Genomic DNA, 22,566 nt, shown 5'->3' with positions numbered 1-22,566 from the left:
GCTATGGTCCCACTTTGGTAGGAATCAAAAGTGTGCAATTACAGAGAAATACAGTAGATACGCACTGACTGATGTCAATGTGTTGCTCTTTTACTTCATTTCATTAGCATCTATCAGCTGTCATGTTTCAGTGTAGAGTCCTTTTGACAGTAAGTAGTGGGACACAGACAACAGGATTTCCCAAAATAAATATTTCCGCAGTTTTGTAAGAGGGGTAGCTTATGAGCCAAGGAAGAACCCCTAACATTTGGCGTTGATCTGAAAAAATCGTCACAGCATCAATATAATCCTCTGAAATCATTATGACACCGCCTGTCTGCGCAATCACCCTGCTGACTCACAACACCATCATGGCCCTCCTCAATGATTTATTTTTGATTTTTCTTTTGTGGTAAAGGTTTGGACTAGGTGAAAGTGCACACGCATCCGAGTGACGTTCTAGTTGTATGCAGTCATCAAAGCATCGCTAAAACAATAAATCCAATGTCGGTGTAAGACTATGGTACATGATCCTGCACGTGTGGGTGGGTGCGTGCGTCTGTATGCTTCGCAGCCAAGTGTCTCTGTGTATGCTGTCAATGAAATGATTAATGACTTACCCTCATGATAAAGTTGGATGAGGCTAAGATACATTCATTCACACAAAAGCCCGTCTTTGGCCTTCAGTCTCACTGCCAACACATCTATTGAGAGCGCAAGCAACTGCCCCCATGTCTGTGTTAGTTTTCACATTTACCTTTTTGTTTCTAACACTCCTACATTCATGTTCTGAAGACAATCTTATTACATTAAAATTGTAAGTGGTATTTGTGCATTCTTGCCTTTTCCACATGCTGAATGAGGCCCATGCTCAGCATTCACCTCTGTCTGTGCACACATATGCACAAGGCTTCTGATTAATGGCAGTCATTTGTCAAGGAGAGGTGGATAAAAGAGTGAATATTATCTTTGCGCTAAAGGCTGGAGCACATCGCACGCTCTCCCCCTCATGTCTTTCATAAGTGGTTGAGCACAGCGGCACGGCGGGACACGAGGACGGCCCGGCAGCCAGCAGATCTATTCTCATTACTTCTCTATTAGGATATCAGCTTCCACTGATCAGGCCCTATATCTTTATACTGACACCGGAGAGGTGGCTGAAGGGTAAAGAGAAGAGGGGAAAATGAAGGACCAAATGTGAGAGTTACTGGTGCTGCAAAACCAGAAAGAAACTTGACATTCCTGAATTAAATTGATAAAAGATTCTATTTGGGTAGTCCTCCAATTGTGCTTCAGTGTCAAGTGGCATTTATGTGCCCCTATGCTGCCCTTCAGTGAAAAGATTCGCTAATGTCCGCAGCAACATACAAAACACTTCTTATAATGCAGCAATTGTGTACAGTACAGAACACAATACAGGATTGTTATAGATTCAGGCAAGGTGACTCACTCACCAATAAATCCATCCATTTTCTGAGCCGCTTCTCCTCACTAGGGTTGCGGGCGTGCTGGAGCCTATCCAAGCTGTCATCGGGCAGGAGGCGGGGTACACCCTGAACTGGTTGCCAGACAATCGCAGGGCACATACAAACAAACTACCATTCGCACTCACATTCACACCTACGGGCAATTTAGAGTCTCCAATTAATGCATGTTTTGGGATGTGGGAGGAAACCGGAGTGCCCGGAGAAAACCCACGCAGGCAAGGGGAGAACATGCAAACTCCACACAGGCGGGGCCGGGGATTGAACCCGGTCATCAGAACTGTGAGGCTGATGCTCTAACCAGTCGTCCACCGTGCCGCCTCACCAATAAATGTGTGAGTAAAATTTTCTAATGTTGAGATGCGGTAAATAACAAGACGGGGAGAGGAGAACCAGTCAGGCCACTTTCCTCTCCACATACAAACTGAGTGTTTTCACATCAAACAGCCAACCGCTCCCTTTGAAGCCAACAACTCCTTTTTACCCTTTCATCTCTTCCCCTTGCCTTGAAGATACACGCCCCAGGAGAATGTCTCCCTCTTGTGGCTCACCACACCTATAAACAAATATATGGACTACTCAAACCAATATGGAGGTGTGTGGCATGAGTCCAAGAAGAAGCCACTACATTTCCAGTATTATTTAAAAACTCATCTGAGATTACTGCCACCTCCAGGAAACAGATTGGTTTGGCCTTGGCAGAGGTTTCTGCTCCATTGATCTATTGATTCATCTGTAGTTCTACACTACTGACACTATTCAGTAACATATATCTTTTTGTGTTTGCTTCCTTGTGTTCCTGTTGACAAGGTTAGGAAACTGAGATTAAAACCTCAATGAACTGACAACAGGACGGTAACTGTGTGGCTAAAAATAAAATAAAATTTTTAACCGGCATTACCAGATAAGTAGCAACCCTTTATTGCTCAGTGACTGTTTTTGTCAATGTATTTATGTCTCAAAAGTGTTCTCTGTCAATTGACTGCCTGTTGTCGTACTAGAGCGGCTCCAATTACTGGAGACAAAAATTCCTCGTGTTTTTTGGACATACTTGGCAAATAAAGATGATTCTGATTCTGAGTCCTTACAAACACTTTATTACATCACCATCGCCATCGTCCACAGTCTCATGTCCTTCTATGGAGAATGTGCATATTTACTTCAGCTGATTGGGTTGCAATGAAAAAGGAAATTTTCCTGAGTGAAACACATACAATTGGATTTAATTTGTGTCTCACGTGTTACTCTCAGTGAGAAACGAGATACTATTACTCATTTTTTGACAGCATTATCAAACTCTTTTGTGTCAGGGATCAGATCTAAGACACGTTTTTTTTTTTTGTCCCCTCCTTTGTACTGTGTGAATATTTGAACAGGACAAAAAGCATTGAGCAGCCACGGCCCTATCACAGACAGAAAAACACTTAAGAATGTGGAATCAAATATTGAATGTTCTACATCTTAAGTTGCTTAGCTGCAAATGTCACCCAGGTGAGAAACGCAGACTTGTAAAAAGTAATGTGCTGCAAGGTCAAAGTAAAGCCAGCAGTAAAGGAAAAGATTTATGTGCATGTGTGAACATGTATAGTGGCATAAACATTAAAATGGTGATAATTTATAGCGGGATGGTTCAAGTTGCAATTCGTTTGGGGATTCATCTGATGACAATCCCACTCACCAAGGACACATAAAATTATATAGTGTAAGTTCTGTAGTCAAATATCATACAAATTAGAATCCGACCAACGTTTTTGTGAAAAATACATCTTTAAAGTTGAAAATCGAACTGCCGTCTTGAATGCAGAGGTGGAAATCATTACAACTTCCTCACCAGAGCTCAGATCAGTGAGCATTAAATGAAACTCTTACATAAGTGTTTGTTAAGTGTGGTTTTTTTTTTAACCACTTATTCTAGGACTAGTCAACAGTCAAAAAGGGATGTTCAGAGAAGAAAACAATAATAATCTGATTTAAACAAATTCTATTTGTGAGTCAACATTCACTCTCAATGAATCGCCTCTGAACTGACCTTAAAAGCAAACCACTGATCTTTTATTGACTTACATGCAACTAAGAGAAACACGAGTTGTAAAAAAAAAAAAAAAAAAAAAAAAAAAACTCCTCTCTTTCTTTCCAGTGTCCTCGCTTCCAACTACGCAGCCGATAAATAGCACAGCATGCTCAGTTATTTCCTTGGCGGGACAAACAGAGGATGAGAGGTGGGGTCGAGTGCCGCTGCGATACATGCACCTGACTACTCTAAATCACTACCACAGCAGTCCCATCTTCATTCTGGATATTTAATGAACTACCGCGGGCTTTTTATGTCTCTTAAGACTCGCTGAGTGACCACTTTGTAGTTGTTCAGAAAAAGAGGCGACGCTGCCTCTTCCCACTAAATCTTCCCCTTTATTCATGGGCTATTTACTAGATCCAGATTTATTAGAGGGGGTATTCTAACAAATGTGGGGGGGGGGGGGGGGCGGTGAGAGACAAAAACCCAGCTTCCCTCCTCCTCTCACAAGGCAAGCTGGGACAGAGAACTGGGAGCGCAGCAACTCATCCTCATTGGGCTTGTGTGAGGGTGAGCTTTACAGGACAGCTGACAATGTGAAGTGCTGATGATGAACTCAGTTGAACTGCAGTTGATCGCTCGTATGTTCATCTACACATACATTTACATTGGGATTCAAATTGTGAAATTATACAAATTCAAATGTCTGATCAAATAATGACATATTTTGGAACTCTTGTCACTGGAGCCTACCGCCAAATTGCATGGCTAATGTCAAATGTAATTGTACAAAAAAATAATAATAATATATATATATATATATATCCTTGCCAAAACAAACATGACATAAGCATCTCAATAAAGCATTCAAATGTTTATCTTGATGGAAGGAGCAATGTAGGTTGAATACAAACATGCAATTGCCTGGAAAAGACTTGCAAAGACCCAAAGTAACTATTAGTGTTTATTCATCTGCTTGTTATCAAAAGGTGACATATTTGTAGATCTTTTCAGATGCATGGATCAACAATATATTACTTTTCTCATGATATTATGATTTCCTAACTGCACTGTTAATATGATATTGACATGTATTATATCTGTATTGCTCTATCAAATGTATTCCTTGTAAAGTATAAGTGTTAGCTTGTAAAGTTGTGCATTCAATAAAGTTGTCTGAAGAGCAGACGTGGGCATTCACACTAGATCCTGTCTAAAAGTGCCACGCAATCACTGCGCGATCTATATGCCATCTGTCCCTTCGCTGACCCGCTGGCAGTGTTACCATAGTAACCCTTCACCCAGCCCTTTGTTGTGTTAACTGGCCAAGGGGTCAAGGGTGAAAGGTCAAAGACATACTTATAGATACCATGACCTTTGTGATGGCTTTGTCTAAGCGATCTTGACAAAACTTTAAACATCTTCACTCAAACAAGGCCCTCCCTTAGGTACTCACATGAATGGATACATGACACGCACACACGCACACACACACAGACACACAGACACACACACACACACGTGAGTTGCTTGTGCGAATGCAATTAAAACATATCATCTTTGTGATTGGCGCACAAATGTAAGCACGACTTTCTACTTTTGCTTTGGTCCATGGAACAAAACAAGTCCCACAATTCTTTTTCATTATGTAGGGCTTCATACACAAAACATATATTCTATGCATTCATTTCACTTTTCTTTCCTTTTGATAAAACAAATCACACGTACACAAAATACAATAGGCACAACAAAGTGCAATCAAATCATGTTTTAAAACCCAGAATTTGTGGGTTCTAAGACATTTCATACAAATGCTGGCAGCTCTTGTCCACAAGCTGAAATACCAAAGCTAGAAATGAAGTCTTTTTTATACTGTACATCACAACATATCATAGCAATCTCCCGATGCACACAGATCTAACTGGCCACTTGGGAAGAACTCAGCTTGATATTTGTTTTTTTTTCCATCCTTTGTTTCACCAGAACCTTTGTTCTGACTGGGCCAAGATCAGCAAAAGCACTGCAAAACAGACAAGTTTTAACTGTGATGGCGCCGCCTGCCTCTCCGCACTTATATCTCAAAGTTGAGAGTTCATGGACTTTGCTGACCCAGCAATGACCCGTTTGCATTGTGTTTCCTCGTTCCTCTTGAATAGGCACGACACCCGCCTCCTCCTCTTCCCTGGAAGAGAGGTGCCCTATCAATGTTAACTGCCCTCCCTGTGTTTCTCTGTTATTTTGACCTTGTGCCAAGCTGCAGGTGGACAGGTGAGTTGCATCATCAGGAAGCACCAGGTGGTTACGCAACGCTAACGTACTCCACTGGGCTAAATATTGAACTCCAAAGTCTTTGTATCTGTCTGTGACTTTTCCAAAAACAAACAGGGAAAAGTATGTTCCCAAGCTTTTAAAATCAGTTCCAAGTATACAGAAGTACCTTTGAGGGTATCAACCCAGTGACAAATCATTAGGATGACATATTTCTTTGGCAAATGGCATAAAAATCACAAATGACAATACATGACCTGGTCCTATAACTGAGGCCAGAACATACCTGTAATAATACACATGCACATGTTACAACCTGCTTAAGACATGGGAATAAACTGCAATAAAACACATAGTAGAGCACACAACTCCATTCCTATATATAGCAGAAATGTGCATCAGGAAGTGAACTGAAGAGTAAAATGTGGAAATACAGGATTTTATTTGCACTTTCCCACTATCCAGATCTGCCACAAAATATAATCGGAATGTCTACTAATTGCATAATCCTGAAGAATAAGGTAATAATTTGATTGTTTCAAAGCTTAACAAGTCCTGCGGAGTTCAGCTGACTTTTCATGGCCTCTCTACCGCGTCCTCATTAGCAGCACAAAAGAAGGCCGCCGGAAAAACCACTGGTGCAGGAACACAGCTGTGAGCTTTTGAGTAAGCAGTTAAACTTTTTCCACCCCCCCCCCCCCATAATAATAATTCATAAAAAAGCAAGCAGATTAGCAACTGAACTTGATCTCACAGGAGAAACTCTGAGAATTTGAAGTTACCAGAGATAAGCGGAGGAAAACATCAAACAAGCATATGGCGCGCTTACGTTTAAAAGCCGGGACTTGTTATCAGGGCTGGGCAGCACTTTAGGCTCCACACATCTTGTTGTTTTGGAGCCTTTTTAGTCTTTAAGTGTTTTGCGATGATGGGGGTGGAAGCTAATGGCTGCAGTGTTGGTGTGTGGGTTATGTGTTTGTGTCCAACCGCCCTCCCCCTTGCGCAGGCAGTCCAGTGTCTGGATGGCTGCCAAAATTTCTGAACTAATATTCACAGTAATGTTTGTTGCTCAGGCCTAGTGACAAAACAACACAGTGGAGTGTGGCCAGTATTGACTTTCGTTTCCCTCTACACCTCACTGCACTGGGGGAATCACTCCTTCTGTAGTTGAAACATTCTGAGTCCCTTGAGCCATTTTTAAAGCAAATAATGGTTCCTTTATGAATTATCCGTGCTTTTTAACACCATTATGTTAGAAATGCAATTAAAATTAGTGCAGTGCGCTATACGGTTTATGGTATATGGATGGTACAGTGACTGCTAGAGTAAATAAAAACATCACCCAAAAGATTTTCTGAAAAAAAAATACAAGGACACTAGTGATGTTCATTACCACCAATTTCCTTTTCGATCCTATACTGAGTAAAATTCAAGTCTTGTAAATCTAAAAAAAAAAGTAGTGTATTTCAAATTGTAGCGTCATAAAGAATATAAGATCTCAGAATAATGTTTTATTGTTTTTATTATTATTATTTGTTTTTTTACTTATTATTATTATAATTATAGTTTTTTTTACTTATTATTAATTTAATGTTATTTTGTATTTGAATTATTTTCCTTGTTATTAAATGTATCATTTATTTTTAAATTTGGAAGTTTATCGAGGTAGCAGCAACTTTAAAAGAAAAACAAAACTGGAACGTCTTGGCTGTTTGTGGAGCTGAAAAAGCTCACACAGTTTCCGCTCTGCTATTGTGTCTCCTTCTGAGACTGAGTGACTGATGGACTGAGCAGTGTGGCATGCGGCTGGGCTGCGCTTACACGTTACACATTTACCCAAGTGGAAGAAAACATACTTTCCACCAACCGCATATCATTTCCAAGTGTGTCAAAGTAAAAACTCGTGGGCTAAACAGGATAAACATTTACCACTGGTCCGCTCGCCACTGTGTTGCAGTTTTTAGCTTTTTATTAAACCCGTTTTATGAAATCGCCCCAGTAATTTCCTGTTTCTAATGCTGAGAAATATGGTTAATTAGTTAACTTATTGCAAGTTGATTTAAGTTGGAAACTACACTCTGAGCCTCATAGTTCTCACTACGCTGACACAGCGGCTGCTCATTTATATTTATGTTGGCCTGGCAAGTGATCCCTGAATGGTAATTCTGTCTCAGACTCCTATTGAATATGGCCTTTGGCTCACTTGATAGTGCACCAGTGCAGCACCAATGTTTTATAGAGCTGAACGACAGAGACGTACTGTTTCGCCTCTTAGCCATTCTGTCTCACAACACTTTATAGGCCCTAATCACACCAGAGGCACTGCATCCTTAGGTGGGTATTGATATGCAGGTTTAATGTGTGTACGTATACAAAAATAATACCCTTGGCTGTCCATACTGTCTTTATATTGCATATAGATACAGTACATAAGTTTATGTTTCTGGCTGGTTCTAGTGCATCTAACTGCTGCATCTCACTGCGATCGGCAGCCACTCTGTTTTTTTTTTTTTTTTTTTTTTTTTTTTTTTTTTTATGATTAGTGCTACAATGCACTCCCTCCTCAAAAATGGTTCTGTCACCCTGAAACCTCCTCTGTGGCCTTACCTTCAAGAAGCCCTATAAATAACCATGACATCATCCCATTCTTATCTGTGGTACATCCCTCTGCTGATCGATAGCTCGGCTCCTGCAGTGTAAATAGCTTCTAATGCCCCATCTTCCCCTTCAAATAGGTCTACATTATTTATGATGGCTGTTAGGTCACCAATCCAGGACACCATTTTCTTCACCACAGCACTGCTCCTATTGTGCAACTGCTCTTGAGTCTTGATTAGGGTTGATTGATGCATAACATGAATGCGTGCTTGTTTAGTAGCATTGATTGCATATGCACACAGACAGAATAAGAGTGCCCGTGAAGCTAGAAACACATCTTTGCAACGTATCATCAGTTAGAGGAAGTCTTGGGAAGACAACTGGGGAAAAATGGTAAAGGGCAAGAGGGGTTAAAGTGGACATAGGTGTAGCCTGGCCCCATCCAGTGGTAACTGGGACATCCGTTACTCAGATGACAGTGAGAGTGGCAGGCCTATTTGCAGAGCTGCCTGTGCGTGATGACGGATTGGACGGACATAGCGGTTGGAGGCTGCGTCAAGTGACAGGTTGCGTTTCCATTTGGGTGAAAAATCTAGCTAACGTTGCTTACCGGGCTGACTGGATCCAAGGAAGAAGGACACGATGGGCTGACTGAGGCCCAGAATGTTTTCTTGTTAGTGGGTCTGGTTTATCGGTCACTCTGCATTGTTTTTTCTTTGCAAACTTTTTAGTGGATGAGTAACTACTTATTGTCTTTCTGCTCATAGTCAATTTCCCACTCAGGCCCATTTGGACATATGGTATGGATTGAAAATATAAATAGTGATAGTGATTAATTGCACACCTCATTCTTAGGAGACTTCGTAAACAGGGTAGTGCCACAAAAAGGAATTTTAAAATAACTATCCAGAACTAGTTAGATGCAAAAGTCTTAAGTCATTTGGGAGATGCTCCAGCTTCCCTGTGACCATGAATAGGATAAGCAGTACACAAAATGGTTGGCTCCATCTCGACTAAAGTAACCACACACTTGGGACAACTGTGAGGAAATCAGCAACATAGAGCTGGCAGACGTGGATTATCGCCTCAGAGATTATTACTTCTATAAACCACCCATCCACCACTCTGGGTGCTCGTCCATGTGTTGATCCCTCATGCTTACATCTCCAGACACCTCATGGGCTCTTAGTCCATGTCTAATGATGAACTAATATCGATAAACTTTATTTATCAGACACTTTTAAGAAACAAATCTCAAAAGCGAATTGGGATTTGGGAGTTTATCTAATGAGAGTTGATTTTAGTGTAAAGTTGAACAGAAATGTGTGTTTGTCTGTGAGAACGGCATGAGGAATGTTCATCCTCACGCCTCATTACTGTTCTCATTGCCGTGCACTGATCGGGAATTAGAGATGGGACACCCCAGATTTACGAGACATGTCAGAAGCTTCACATCCTCAAGCCCCCTGTGGCCCATCTCTTGTCTTGATCTGGCCTGTAAGAAAAACAGCAGTCCCTCACACTCTGACAGAGTGGTGGGGCCATCCAAACACACAGGGACGATTGGAGACTGGTGAAAATGTGGAATGCGAAGCAGTGAGGGGAGGCCACCTTTGGCGAGGGTCTTAACTGTGGGGAAATCACCAAGCCGCGCTGTTGCGTTAGCTGAGAGAGCTGATGCTTACCGTGGGGATTTACAGTTTCACACAAACGTTTAATTGTGACTACAATACTGGACACAACATAAAGTGATTTAACCCTCATGCTTAGTTCTATCACTTCATCATCAATTGCATTGTAGCCAATCTATTAGAATTGTAGTCATATGCACTGTAAAAGTCCTGGCTATGTTGACAACAAGATCCTGGAAAAAGATATTGGTGGTTGTCTCACAAAGATGGATGTTAGATCCCTGGTTCCCTCTCAAGTCCAGTCATAATATCCTTAAAGCAAAATACTGAAATCCAAACGAGCTGTTTGCTTTCCTTGCAGGTGTGTGAATGAGACATTGTAAAAGCACATTGAATACTTTGAAGGTAGAAGCCCTTATACCCTTCACAAATAATAAAAAAAAAAGCCTTTCTGGGTGGCAGTAGCTTGATCTGGAAGGACTTGCCTTTGGAATGGAGAATCAGGATTCAAGAGCAACTGGATGTGGGAGAAAGGTCAATTTGCCTCATGGGCACTAGAAAGGTGCCCCTGAGCAAGGCCCCATCATTTCTCTCCAGGAATCATCCATCCTTCCATTTTCAAGACAGCTTTAACCCATCCAGCGTTGATGGAAAGCTGGATCGTGTCCCAGTTGCCACGTACGTGGTTAGGGCGAAGGAGAGTAACGCAAGGCAAGAACATGGTGGACCCAATTGCAGGGAAGCAGGGAGGCAAGGCAGGAGTGCGGGAGTCTCAAAATAATAATATTTAATCTTCAAAAAGGGAAAACAAGGATATTGGCTAAAGCAAAACTGAACGAAGTCCCACAACAGATAATCAAACCAAAGTAACAAAGAAACACTTGAATATCTAAAACTAAAACAAACTATGACCTGTGAGTAAGACGTGGAATAGATAGGGAAAATGACACCTGACAATGACATACCACAATGATAAAGACAACTGACGACTATGACATGGCAAAGACGTGACAACGACAATGAACCGACAAGAACTGAAAGAGACCAGGGAACTAAATACAAACAAATTGACGAGACAACGAGGAACACCTGGACAAGACACGAGTGGCTGGAGAGAGCTGATTGGTCGACACAAAGTAGACGAGAACAGGTGGACACAACAACATAATGAGCACACGACAAACATGGAACACAGGAAAACATGTTTGTTTCCGGGTGATAGTGAATGGGGCAGTGACCAGGAATTGATCCTCTACCAGCTACATGAAAGTCAGCTTTGAGAAGCTGACAACATATACAGGGAGGCCCAAGCCTGATTTGAACTCAAGACCTCTTAACCTTAAGGCAGATGTGCTAACCAGTCCCCACTGTGCCGCCCCCTCGAAAATCAATAAAGTATATTAATTTACTAATGAGCATTATATTACAGACTTGCCAAAAGAGACTAATCAAGGTACAGTGGAATGTCTGGTCAAGACCTGCTGTTCACAACAGGAATACATTTTTTTTTCAGATTTATGGAAAGGAGTCCTAATTGTTGAAGATTATATAAGAGCTGTCTTAAATCTTAATCTTTTGTAACATCAGTTATATGAGTCACTCACTCATTATCATCAAAAAGAGGGGATATTCCTACTTTTTAAGGACCTCAAAGACATTTGTGTCCCCAAAAAGGCTCTGGTGCTGCTCAGGAAGTGGAGACTTGTGCCAGCAAGATGATTTATGGCTCTGTGTCCTAGTTGGAGGTTGGACCTGGTCCCAGGATCACTCAGGTCTAGAGAGGAGAACGACGTAGCCCAATCAGAGGCTGTCCAAAATATATTACAAAGGATGTCATAACATGCTTGGAAGGCTTACCAGGAATGGAGATAACAATTAGTTTGTTGGAGATGTCAGAAATGGCCTTTGAGTTCTGCAGGGAGAAATCTTTTTTGACAGATCAGTGTTGACATTGCAGGCCAACGAGGAGGGAGTGATAGATTCCCAGTGCGCCCCGTGTGAAGGAGGAACCTTTGGACTGCATTAACCCTTATCTGTGAGCATCCATGAACAAAGATCTCTCACAGTCTACCTGCTGTAGTCTGGAAAATCCCATTAAAGACTTCAGGGGGAACGCTCCAGAGGGAAATGAGTCTCCCTTGGTGCACACGAGACAAGACATTGGACACTTTTCTCACTTTCTTGGGTGATTCCACCACACTTTGATTTTCTCTCCTTTTACTCTTCAATCAATCCATCTTTGTTTCTGTTCTACGTAATCTATCACTCTGGTTTGCTCCCTGTCGTATTCGTCTAATTCTAACCAATCCTATCTCAGTCACAATGCACCAGTTTGTTTTAACGCATCCCAATCATCCCCTCCAACATCCCCGATGGGATAAACACCATCTTTTCTGCAACATCTATGGTTGAGTGAATTGCATTTATCTGTGTATATAAGGGTGACAGAAATATGGGAAGTTCAGTCCCCTACCGATGAAGAAAAACAAAATTGAAAACATATGTCCATTCGGCATGCTGGATGTCTAATCTAATATTTGTAACACATTCCTTTTTTTTTTTTGCTCAATGTACATTTTCAAACAATGAACAGTGGTGGGTATGGAAAGGATTCATTGCAAAAACTGCTGTAATATAGTTAGAAGAAGAAAATAACATTCCTGGAGTCACTGTGAGTGTAAACAAAACAAAACCCCCCAACAAATCTCGTACGAACACAAATGGAATCTGACTTGGAGCATATGTATCATACAGTTCATGTTAGAGGGAACTTGAAGGTGATTGATGAGGCTTTTTAGTTTTTGTATTACTCGAAAATTCTGGCCTCGCTTTCAAAACCTTCCATGAATTATCCTGTTCCTATACATAGCAGTTGAGTAACTAATTCACCTAATCAAAGATTAAAGATAACACAATGAAGAAGAGTATGTTTGAATCACATTCGAAACACAGAATTAGTCATTCTCCATCAACCAATCAACATCAGTGTCATATCTATCATACACAAGCATTTTGGACAAATAAATGCCTACTCTCAAAATGACATCTCCTTCAAATAAACACCAGATACTCTCTACAGTTACGTAAATAAACACATTTGAGGAACCTCAATACATATTTGTGTAATATTTAGGACATGGATCTGACCTACGATTTGCTCTGTGAAGATAAAACTCTCAATGTGGCCTGAAAATGAGCTTGGATCATATGTTTGAAAGTGCAAATTTGATTTAATTTGTGTTTGTAGCTATATTGATTGAAAAAAATAATGATCTCATATTTTTTTCTGAGAAAGCATAACTTATCTGTGCTTCTGTCAGTAATTTGCTCTTCTACCATTTTTAGCTATTTAACCCAATTCCCACATCTTATCTTCAGAGCCCGCTCACAAATATTTACTTTCCACGTGTGCACAAGTGGGCGCAGCAACCCCTCACATTTATGGAATTAAAGTATTATGACATAATACAGCAAAGTCTGGGTTATTGCCACCTGGGAGCTCTGCTTTCTCTCTCCCTGAACCTGGCAAGTCCTTTTTTTTTGGGGGGGGGGGGCTACTCTAATTAGAGCAGCAATATGGAATAATTGGAATGGGGCACGGTATTTATGTGATAAATGTGGTCCTGTCTGTTTTTTTTTTTTTTAAGTGTCGTAAATGTTCAAACCAGATCCTAGTATTTCCTTACCCTTTGAACTTTAGGTGCAGAAGAAGAAATGGTTCTTAAAACACACACAAACACACACAGGTGCACTTCTTAAAGAACATATTAAAATACAGCTCTGGAAAAAAAGTAGGAGACCAATAAAACACTCCCCAGTTTTCATTTTTTTGCAAATACATATTCTAAATGACAATATTTGAATTTGGAATTTTGATAGTTTATAGAATAAAACAGAAAATGTCATATTACTCGAACATATATCGAAATCTCTGAATTATTTCCAGAGCTGTATATAGAGAAATTGTAGGTTACAACAGTGAAGCAAAGGCTTGAGTACGCTGTGCCTTAGATTGTACCTGTTTGTGTAACTGTGCCCACAGACTTAAAGAAAGTGATTTGGTACAGCAGTATTAGCGCACATGATTATTTGACTTAACCGGTACTTAGATTTACTGCTTGGTAATGTGAGCTGATAGTTAAGCACTAGCAGCAACTGGGGCCAGGAACGCCAGGACTGAGCCGCTGTTCTCTCGCCATTTACCTTGAATTAGACCAATAAAAAGCTTGCGAGCGCTGCCCCAGAATTTCTGTCTCTCGCACTTTCTAACCTTTCCCCAATGGGTTGACATTTGGAATCAATCAGTCGTGTGTTTTAAGAGAAGGCCCTTACCCTATCACACTCCTCATAGATTAGATATCCATAGGACCCGCACACGGAATTCATCACCTCGGTTTCCTGCACGCTTTTTCGGGGTCCCCTCAAATTCACTACCTTTGACCATTTTAGTGGGTGTAACTGAGAAAAACATGACTATCTAGTGGAGAACAATGCAATGGTTTTGCAGGAGCTCTACATTTGGAACACTTGTTGCAGTGCGCTTGTTACAATAAAAAATGGTGCATATAATTTGGGACTTGAGGAAGTCTTTAAAAAAATTGTAAAATTTAACCATTTCAACTGTATATCTTAATAAAGATGGATTTAATGCTGTTATTTCATTGCACTGACTTCATCCTCCCGATTTTCCCATGACGTCATTGAAACACACGAATGCAAAAAAAGTCGACTGAAAGCAATATGTTGAAATGAAATTGGCAAAATGTAATGTAACAACAAAATGTAACAAAGCAATTTGTCTTTATTACTGTATTTGCCAACATTTGTTTGTTAGAAATCTCAATTTTAAAGATTTATGATTCACACCAATTGTAGATATACTTCATAGCAAAATGTTAGCTGACCCCTGATCTATATAACACAACAACAAGCCACATTATTTGGACCACTTGCACAACATCCAATATCCAATACAAGGGCTGTATCAAATATCATGCCCTTAGAAAGATAATAATATTCTTTTTTTATTATTATTAACACTGTCAGAGCTGTAATGATTCAGTGATATGTTCATTATTGTGGTTAGTTTGCAGTGGTGCACTTATATTATGCTGACAGATGTTCCTACTATTTTTGGCTCTCTCTTGTGTAAGTAATAGGGGTATGCAACGTATTAGACAGGCTGTTTTGTATATTTGTTTCTGTCTAGACACTTGACATTCTGTTATTGAACCTTTCTTGAATGTCTCCCCCAACCTGATCAGCCCCCATTGAGTTCCCAACGTGGTATGCGTGTGCTGTGACTCTCGCTATAAAGCATCAGCAGGACTTTTTGTCTTCATCAAGACAGGTCAGATTAAATGGGACTAACAATGCCCCCCTCTGATTTATTCAATCACTGCTCCCTCTTCATGTCTTTTTTTTTTTAACTCCCCACTTGAGTCAAATACGCTCTTCCATTCACTTAAAATCTATTATGGCCTATGACCTTTGCCCTGCTCCGACGGACGCCTGATGAGGGCCTCCTTCACCTGGCTTTGTGCGGCTGGCTACACCTTCCGAATGCCCGGGCTCCCACTCACGCCCGTCTTTGTCCTTCTGCAATTCACTCTGACTTTGTTCAGTTAGTTAACCTAGCTTCCCCTCCCTGCTGGGAACTCAAACAGAGAGAGGAAGGAGGAGGGCATGAGGGGGAGCTGATGAAGGAATGGGGTTGTAAGTTTAGGACGTAAGGAGAAATCAGAAAAGCATCACTGTGTTATTTGTCTTTAAAAATGTAAAAGGAAAAGTTTGGACAAATTGTGAGACGTCCGCAATAAAATCCACCACACTTGCTGTCAACACCTCACTCTTTTCACATGCGATTAGAACGTCAAAACCCCCCACTGCTAGACACACACTGGCTTCCACCAGCACCAACAAACAACAGATTAACCCAAAGAAAGGGATTACCAAATTAACTGAGAGGCAGGACGATGAACCCTCAGCTTGTTTTGTCTTTGGGCTTTTCAATGGACATCACTCCAAGACAATCAAGCTCTGGCTGCCACTGAACAGGCAACTCATCTCTCCCACAGACACGCGGTGAGACTAAAGAAGACCCACATGGTTGACAAGAGGTTGAACGCTAAGACGTTCGAGGCCTGGGATAGCTCAGCTCAAACAGGATTACGGCTAGTCCTATTCAATTTTTAAAAAGTGGCCCGATTAAGATATTACACTGATACACTTAAACCACTGATCATTATCATGCTTACTGTTGGAATTCATGAAAAAGGATGCTAACGCGATGTTGTCACATTTCTGAATAAAATAACTTCTACTCCTCGTATTGATTTGAACAATTGAATTGTTCTTAAATATAAAAAAAAATCATAAAATTATTATTATATTAGGAATATTATATTTAAGAAATGTGTGTCACAGAATAGTCTTACGTCCCTTTTCCAACTGCTGGCTTGGCACAGCTCTTCTCGCGATTGACACTTTTCTATAGGCAAAACCCACATCGTTCTCCAAAAGTGACGACTTATACTGTAAGCATGATTCTGCTGGTCACTCATCAAGGATCTATACCTTGAAATAAAAAAAAAACAACAACAACAAAAAATACATGGACGCTGATTTCAGCGTACCCTGATATTGTTCGTTTTGTGGGAAAACGTGAAGATGTGATTTCACTGAGAGGCGCATGAGTGACACAGACGTTCATCCCTATAGCGCCTTTCCCTTCTAAGCGCTGCTGTGGGTAGGACCGTCCTCTCTAGCCGTGGATGGGATGTGGCCAGGCCCTTAGGGATTAAGGGGCTTTTAGCGAGGCATGAGAGTGGCTCTTTCTCCTCGTGACAGAGAGAGGTGACAGGCCGTCAGTGCACAGGGGACAGACATACAGACGGCCAGAGACATCTGCATTCATTCAGGACAGCGGCTTATCCATGCAGGAAAAAAAAAAAATACAAAAAAAATGCCCTTTTGAAACACTCTCAAGTCAACACTCCCACACTCTGTCTAAGACACAATGATCCTGTGAGGACACACATGCAAATTACATAGCACACCGGTGACTTCATGAAGAGGTTTGGAAAATATGTTCATGTTCAAGTATAGCTCAAGATGTAATTTAATGCAAAGTTTGTGACTCATTTTGAGGCTGCACCACTGACCAATCACCATCTTGCTGTTGTCCGTGTGAAAAACGACTGGAAGCAAAGCAAAGTAAAGGAATGATCCATTTCACACATTATAACAATTGTAAAGTACTTGAGTTGACAGCAGTTTGAAGGATGTGTGACCAGGCATCTGCCTCTCCTCCCTCCATCCTCTCAGGACCAGGAGGTTCAGGAGACAGTCAGAGCCAAGAAAGGCCTCGCCCAGCCACCTAATCCTCTACTCCCATTCACGATCACTGCTAATCTCCTTCAACACCTCGCCACCAGCAAAACTATTGCCTCCGCCTCTCACTCAAGACAAGCACAAAAGCCTTAAGAAGCCCTGTCCCGCCCATGCCTACCTTCCCATCCCTTCCTGCACCCCTAATGTGCTCCGCCCATCCCTCCAACTGCAGGAGGCACCCATCTTTTAAGCCCAGGACCCAGAAATCCCATGGGGCAACAGGGATTTGGTTGAAGCCAAAGACTCATTGAGTACCGGATAACTCTCTCTCAGACTCTAGCTCGCTTTCTTATTGTTGGTACCGACTGACATAAAGTGAGTTTGAATTTGAATGTGCCAGATGACACAATATGGACTCATAGGCTTCCAGAAATTGCCATTGTGTACAAAAAAAGCTCTTTAAAAATACCTGTAAATATTATCAGAAGTGAAGACCACAACTTCCCCTATATTATAGCAGAGCACCAAAGAGGAAATATTGGTTAATTTCCAAATTCATACGAGAACTCTTAAGTACAGAGTAGGTTTACCATTGATTTAGTTAAGCCTAAAATTATTCATACCCATGGCAGATTATGAGTTGAAGTGAATTTTTATTTGGTGAATGAGCATCTTTTAGCTGGAAACTTCATGAGCAAGAGCAAAAGACTCATAAACTGTGAAAAGCGGTATTAATGTATATTTTGTAATAAATTGCATATATAAAGTACAGGCAATTCTAATGTTCATCATGTATAGTGTATTTGACTGCTCTTTTAGATTATGCAATACGTTAGCAGGATCCTTTAGAATGATGTTAAAGATCATGTTTTCAAAATGCTCAGCAATTATGGATAATTTTTACAAGAGGGAGCAATGGAAATGGCGAATATTTTCACTAATCTCTCTTACACAATGTCTTTTGCCATTGTCTTGTGTCATTTAAAGCCACAAAATACTCATTCAACAAATACAACTTTAACACTTGAATTCAAATTTTGGCTAATGTAGCAACAACTTTGAGCTCAACTGTATGTCTTACAACTTGTGTCTTTCATTTGATTGGTTTATATTGAAGGCCCAGAATAATTTTTCATAGTAAAATGTGCTGCAATTATGACTTTGCTGTTGGCTTAGTGACTCGACTACAAATTTGGCTTCCATCGCCGTAAACAGAGGACCACCTGTACAATCATACCCACACACATATTAGTCACGCGGCTGCAGTCCAGCCCTGTCCACCACAGCGGAGGTGAACACCTCAGCCCAATGGACCCCTCAGTGCTGCCTCTATGCCTTTTATTTACTGAGGCTATCTTTCCCATAAGTCACTATTCCTGTATTCATAAAGCATCATGGACCCCATAACTCACACTTCCCCTTTATGAATAAATCCCATAAATTTATGGTGATGGTGTTGAGGAGCTGAGGCCTCTCAGGTGACAAACTTCCCTCGATCTGTCAAGACCAGCTACAGCCGCTCAGGGCTGTTCATCAAGCGCTCCAGATGGGAGCGCCACTTTATCGTTCCCCGGTCGGTGACATCACCTCGCCATGCTGGATTTGATGATGAAAGCAAACATCTCTGTCTTAACTCACGTTTGCCAAATCAATTTTGTTTGCACAGACCTTCCAAAAGGGGGCTTATTGGCATATTGACGGTCTGCAGGCGGGAGGGGGTGCTGGCAATGGGCAAGGGATGGGCATTGAGAAGGGAGGGTGGAAGTTCAGGAGGGCTTAATAGCATTTACCATATTTAATGCGGAGATGTCATCACTGAATAGCCATTCTGAATAATGTGCATTTCATCATAAATTTTTTACAACTTATTTACTTAATGGAAAGACTTATGGGTCGCTGTCAAGATGGTAATTAAACATCGGGATACAGTGCTGCCTCACCAAGATTCCATCTTTCCCCCAACCCCCACCCCCCGATCTCCGACCTTCACATACACACATATGGTCCCAGCTCCTCTGCTTTTTTAATGCTTATTATTATTGAAGCACTTCACAAATTACTGCTGGATTAGAATTCCTGATTTTTTTTTCTTTGCCTGGGAAAAAGAATAATCGAGACAGCGTTGTTCAAATGATAATGACAAAGGACGTGTTGTTTTCCTTCACTGTTAGAATCATACCTGGAATTGGAAAAACCGGAAGGTTTTACCTTAAGACACTTAAAGATGACATCTCAGCCTGCAGTTTAAAAAAAAAAAAGATATAAGTCCAGATTACCTCCAGACCTGTTCAATCAAGAAATCATTGAAACAAAATCTGTCCCGACAAAATCAAGTCGGACAAAAGATCTAAAAAAGCTGCAACAAAATGACACGATCCACAGAAATTCCAGAACAGTTGAGAAAGTACTGTAATTGACATCTATCAGTCTGGAAAGGGTTACAAAAGGTAATTTTCTAAAGCTTTAGGATTCCAGCGAACCATAGGGAGAGTAATAATCCTCACATGGAGAAAACATGGAACAGTGGTGAACCTTCCCAGGAGTAGCCAGCCAACAAAGATAACCCCAGGAGAACAGCAATGACTCAGGACAACAAGAACCACAGGCCGCACTTGCCTCAGTTAAGGTCAGTCTTCAAGACACAACAAGAAGCAAGAGACTGAGCATAAATGGCATCCATGGCAGAGTTCAAAGTTGAAAACCGCTGCTGACCAAAAATAACATAGAGGCTCGTCTAACTTTTGCAAAAAAATATCTGAATGATTCCCAAGACTTTTGGGGGAATATTCTATGGACTGACGAGATGAAAGTTGAGCTTTTTGGAACGCGTGTGTCTCGTTACATCTGGCGTAAATGTAGCACGGCGTTTAAGAAAAAGATCATCATACCAACAGTTGAACATGGTGGTGGTAGTGTGATGGTCTTGGCGCACGCTGCTCCTTCAGGACCTGGACAACTTCCTGAGATTAATGAATCCATGAATTCTGCTCTTTAACAGAAAATCCTGAAGGAGAATGTTCATCCACTCCTAAACCTTAATTTATATATATATATATGTGTGTGTGTGTGTGTGTGTGTGTGACTCATTTCCAAATGGGAGAGGATCCAGAAGACTAGACAAAACTGAGACCCTTCCTCCACCTCCATAAAACCAAACCGGTCTGACACTGACACACCACATCTAACCTTTGACCTTGTCCTGTGACCCTACCTTCGATTTTCTCTGTCGTCTGACGAATACGTGATTTGCCAATGGCCGCACTGCGTCCCTAACTAGGATTTATGGCGTTTCATTTTAATTGAGTTAAGAGCACAACCTCAGCTACTATTCTTTCAATGGTTCCAATCAAACATTACATCACTGAGTGTGAAACAGAAATAACCGCCTTGTGGTGTGCTGGGCTAAATTTGAACATGGTGAAATGGGAGACTATAAGAAGACAAGTGACGTCAGCCAAGGATCTATCCTAATTGTCCAAATGATGTTACTTCGGCCACATAAAGCAAAGATGACGTAGTCGCAGCAGTAACTAAGTGCTTGGTAACAAATTCTCTCAAATCTACCAGTGAACTATGAAACAAACGATACTCCAGAAAAAAAAAAATGCTCAAATACTGATGCTTTTCAGCCAACCTATTATCTATACTTTTAGACCGACTTTTTTTCCTACCTGCCAGCCTTGAACGGGGTCTCTGAGAGAAGGCGTTCGCTCGCCGACGTATGGTCCAAAGCGTTCACCAATGTAAATACTCCTGCGACTCCAGATGCCCAGGGCACCATTTAGCACAGTTGACTGTTGCAATTCAAAGTCCATGGGAATGGCCAAGTTTTCTTGGGATAAAAATATGTTTATTTGTTGTTGTTGTTGGAAGGACGCAGGTCTACTAGGTGACACCTCATCTTCAGACGGAGACGTCGGGTCCTCTGCCAGGCCTGAAGACCGTGCAGGGTCTCCATCTGAGCCACAAGCATCATCTAAGATGTCCGAAGTTTCAAGGGCATACTTGTCATCTCCGTCATCTGTGCAAGTAAAACACAAAAATAATTACTGTGAGGGCAGTGAGCCGCAAACGATTCAATTGTGTTGTATTTGTTTGCATAATAGCTTTAAAGCAAGTCATATTATACAACAAGGCTCCACATTAAAAAAGACTCCTCAGCAGAACAAACAACTTAACAAAGCTGTTGTATGGAGCGGGTGTATCATGTTCTAATGGCTTGGATGTGTTTTATGTGAGCTTATTACTGATGAACTGAAGCATGAAGGTAGCAGCGACGTCGTAACGTAAATGTTTTTATCTTTGTTTCTCCTAATTTACCTTGATTGCATCACTGTGTATGTACTATCGCTAAACCAAGACTGAAGTAGCTTAAGTTGGCATTCTAAAAACAAATACTGCACATGGAATGTAAGAAACAGGATCAAGGGTTTATGGCATTGAAATGGGCTGATGCCAGGGCAAGTGAACAGAAGTAACTTGGCATTGTACTGCTCTGACTGTTTTATATTTCCTTTTCCTGAACTTGATCTTTGTCATACAGTAAAAACGGAAGGAAGCGCACAGGGGTTAATTATGAATATAGCGAAACAGGACATAGAAAATGACCTCTGAACTCACACAGGGCTTCTTCAGCATAGTATTTGTCTGCATTACATTTTGTCTTTTTGTTTTCTTCTTTTTTTGATATTGATTATGTAGCAGTCGAAAATGTTTGAATTTTGCCTTTAGAGTCTCAAATTTTTGGTGCAGTTTTTTTTGTTTTGTTTTGTTTTTTTGTACCGAACATTATAAAGTGTCATTAAAAGAATTCAGAGTCTATCTAATGTAATATATATCTGATATCTAATATGTCACAAAACACTCGAGGTGAAGAAATAATATGATAGCTGGAAGGCACACCGACAACAGATCAACAGAATTACTTTGGTAGTTTTCCCTGTTCACTTCATACATTGGCTGGTAAATTGTTGCTAGGCAGACTTCACAGGGCTCAGTCAGAACAAGGATTGGACACATGCAGATCACATCCACTAGGCTGTTTGCATTGCTGATTTGGCGTTGGTGAAACTGCTGGACGACAGGGCCTGGCGCACTGTATCTGTTGTGGATCATCCCAAATTTGTTATGTGGGTGAGGTCAGGCTGTTAAATTCTTCCACACCAAACTTGTCCAGGAGTAACTTTATGGAACTTGTTTTTTGCGCTGAAACAGAGACTTGCTGAAATCAGAGAAATGTAGTCCTTAAATGTCGGTATAT

General features: G+C 41.0%; 2 protein-coding genes across 12 annotated transcripts in view; both read right to left on the bottom strand.

Moving 5' to 3' along the window:
* tp53i13 (tumor protein p53 inducible protein 13) overlaps positions 1 to 22,566 on the bottom strand; it is a 400,199-nt gene that overhangs the window by 52,430 nt on the left and 325,203 nt on the right. The gene's annotated exons all lie outside the window — the stretch shown is intronic.
* Positions 1 to 22,566, bottom strand: part of mecom (MDS1 and EVI1 complex locus) — a 143,430-nt gene that overhangs the window by 76,648 nt on the left and 44,216 nt on the right. For 8 of the 11 annotated variants that reach the window (XM_061781378.1, XM_061781382.1, XM_061781379.1 and 5 more), the window contains exon 2: positions 20,978 to 21,327. In XM_061781378.1, coding sequence (XP_061637362.1) covers positions 20,978 to 21,327 — 350 coding nt within the window. Of the gene's footprint in view, positions 1 to 1,433; positions 1,701 to 20,977; positions 21,328 to 22,566 lie in introns of those variants that run through there. The other 3 variants (XM_061781392.1, XM_061781388.1, XM_061781393.1) reach the window with 3 other exon arrangements.

This window comes from Phyllopteryx taeniolatus, chromosome 8, assembly GCF_024500385.1.
Source record: "Phyllopteryx taeniolatus isolate TA_2022b chromosome 8, UOR_Ptae_1.2, whole genome shotgun sequence".
Lineage (NCBI taxonomy): Eukaryota > Metazoa > Chordata > Actinopteri > Syngnathiformes > Syngnathidae > Phyllopteryx > Phyllopteryx taeniolatus.
The sequence above is the reverse complement of the archived record's forward strand: the minus strand, read 5'-3'. Positions and strand labels throughout refer to the sequence as shown.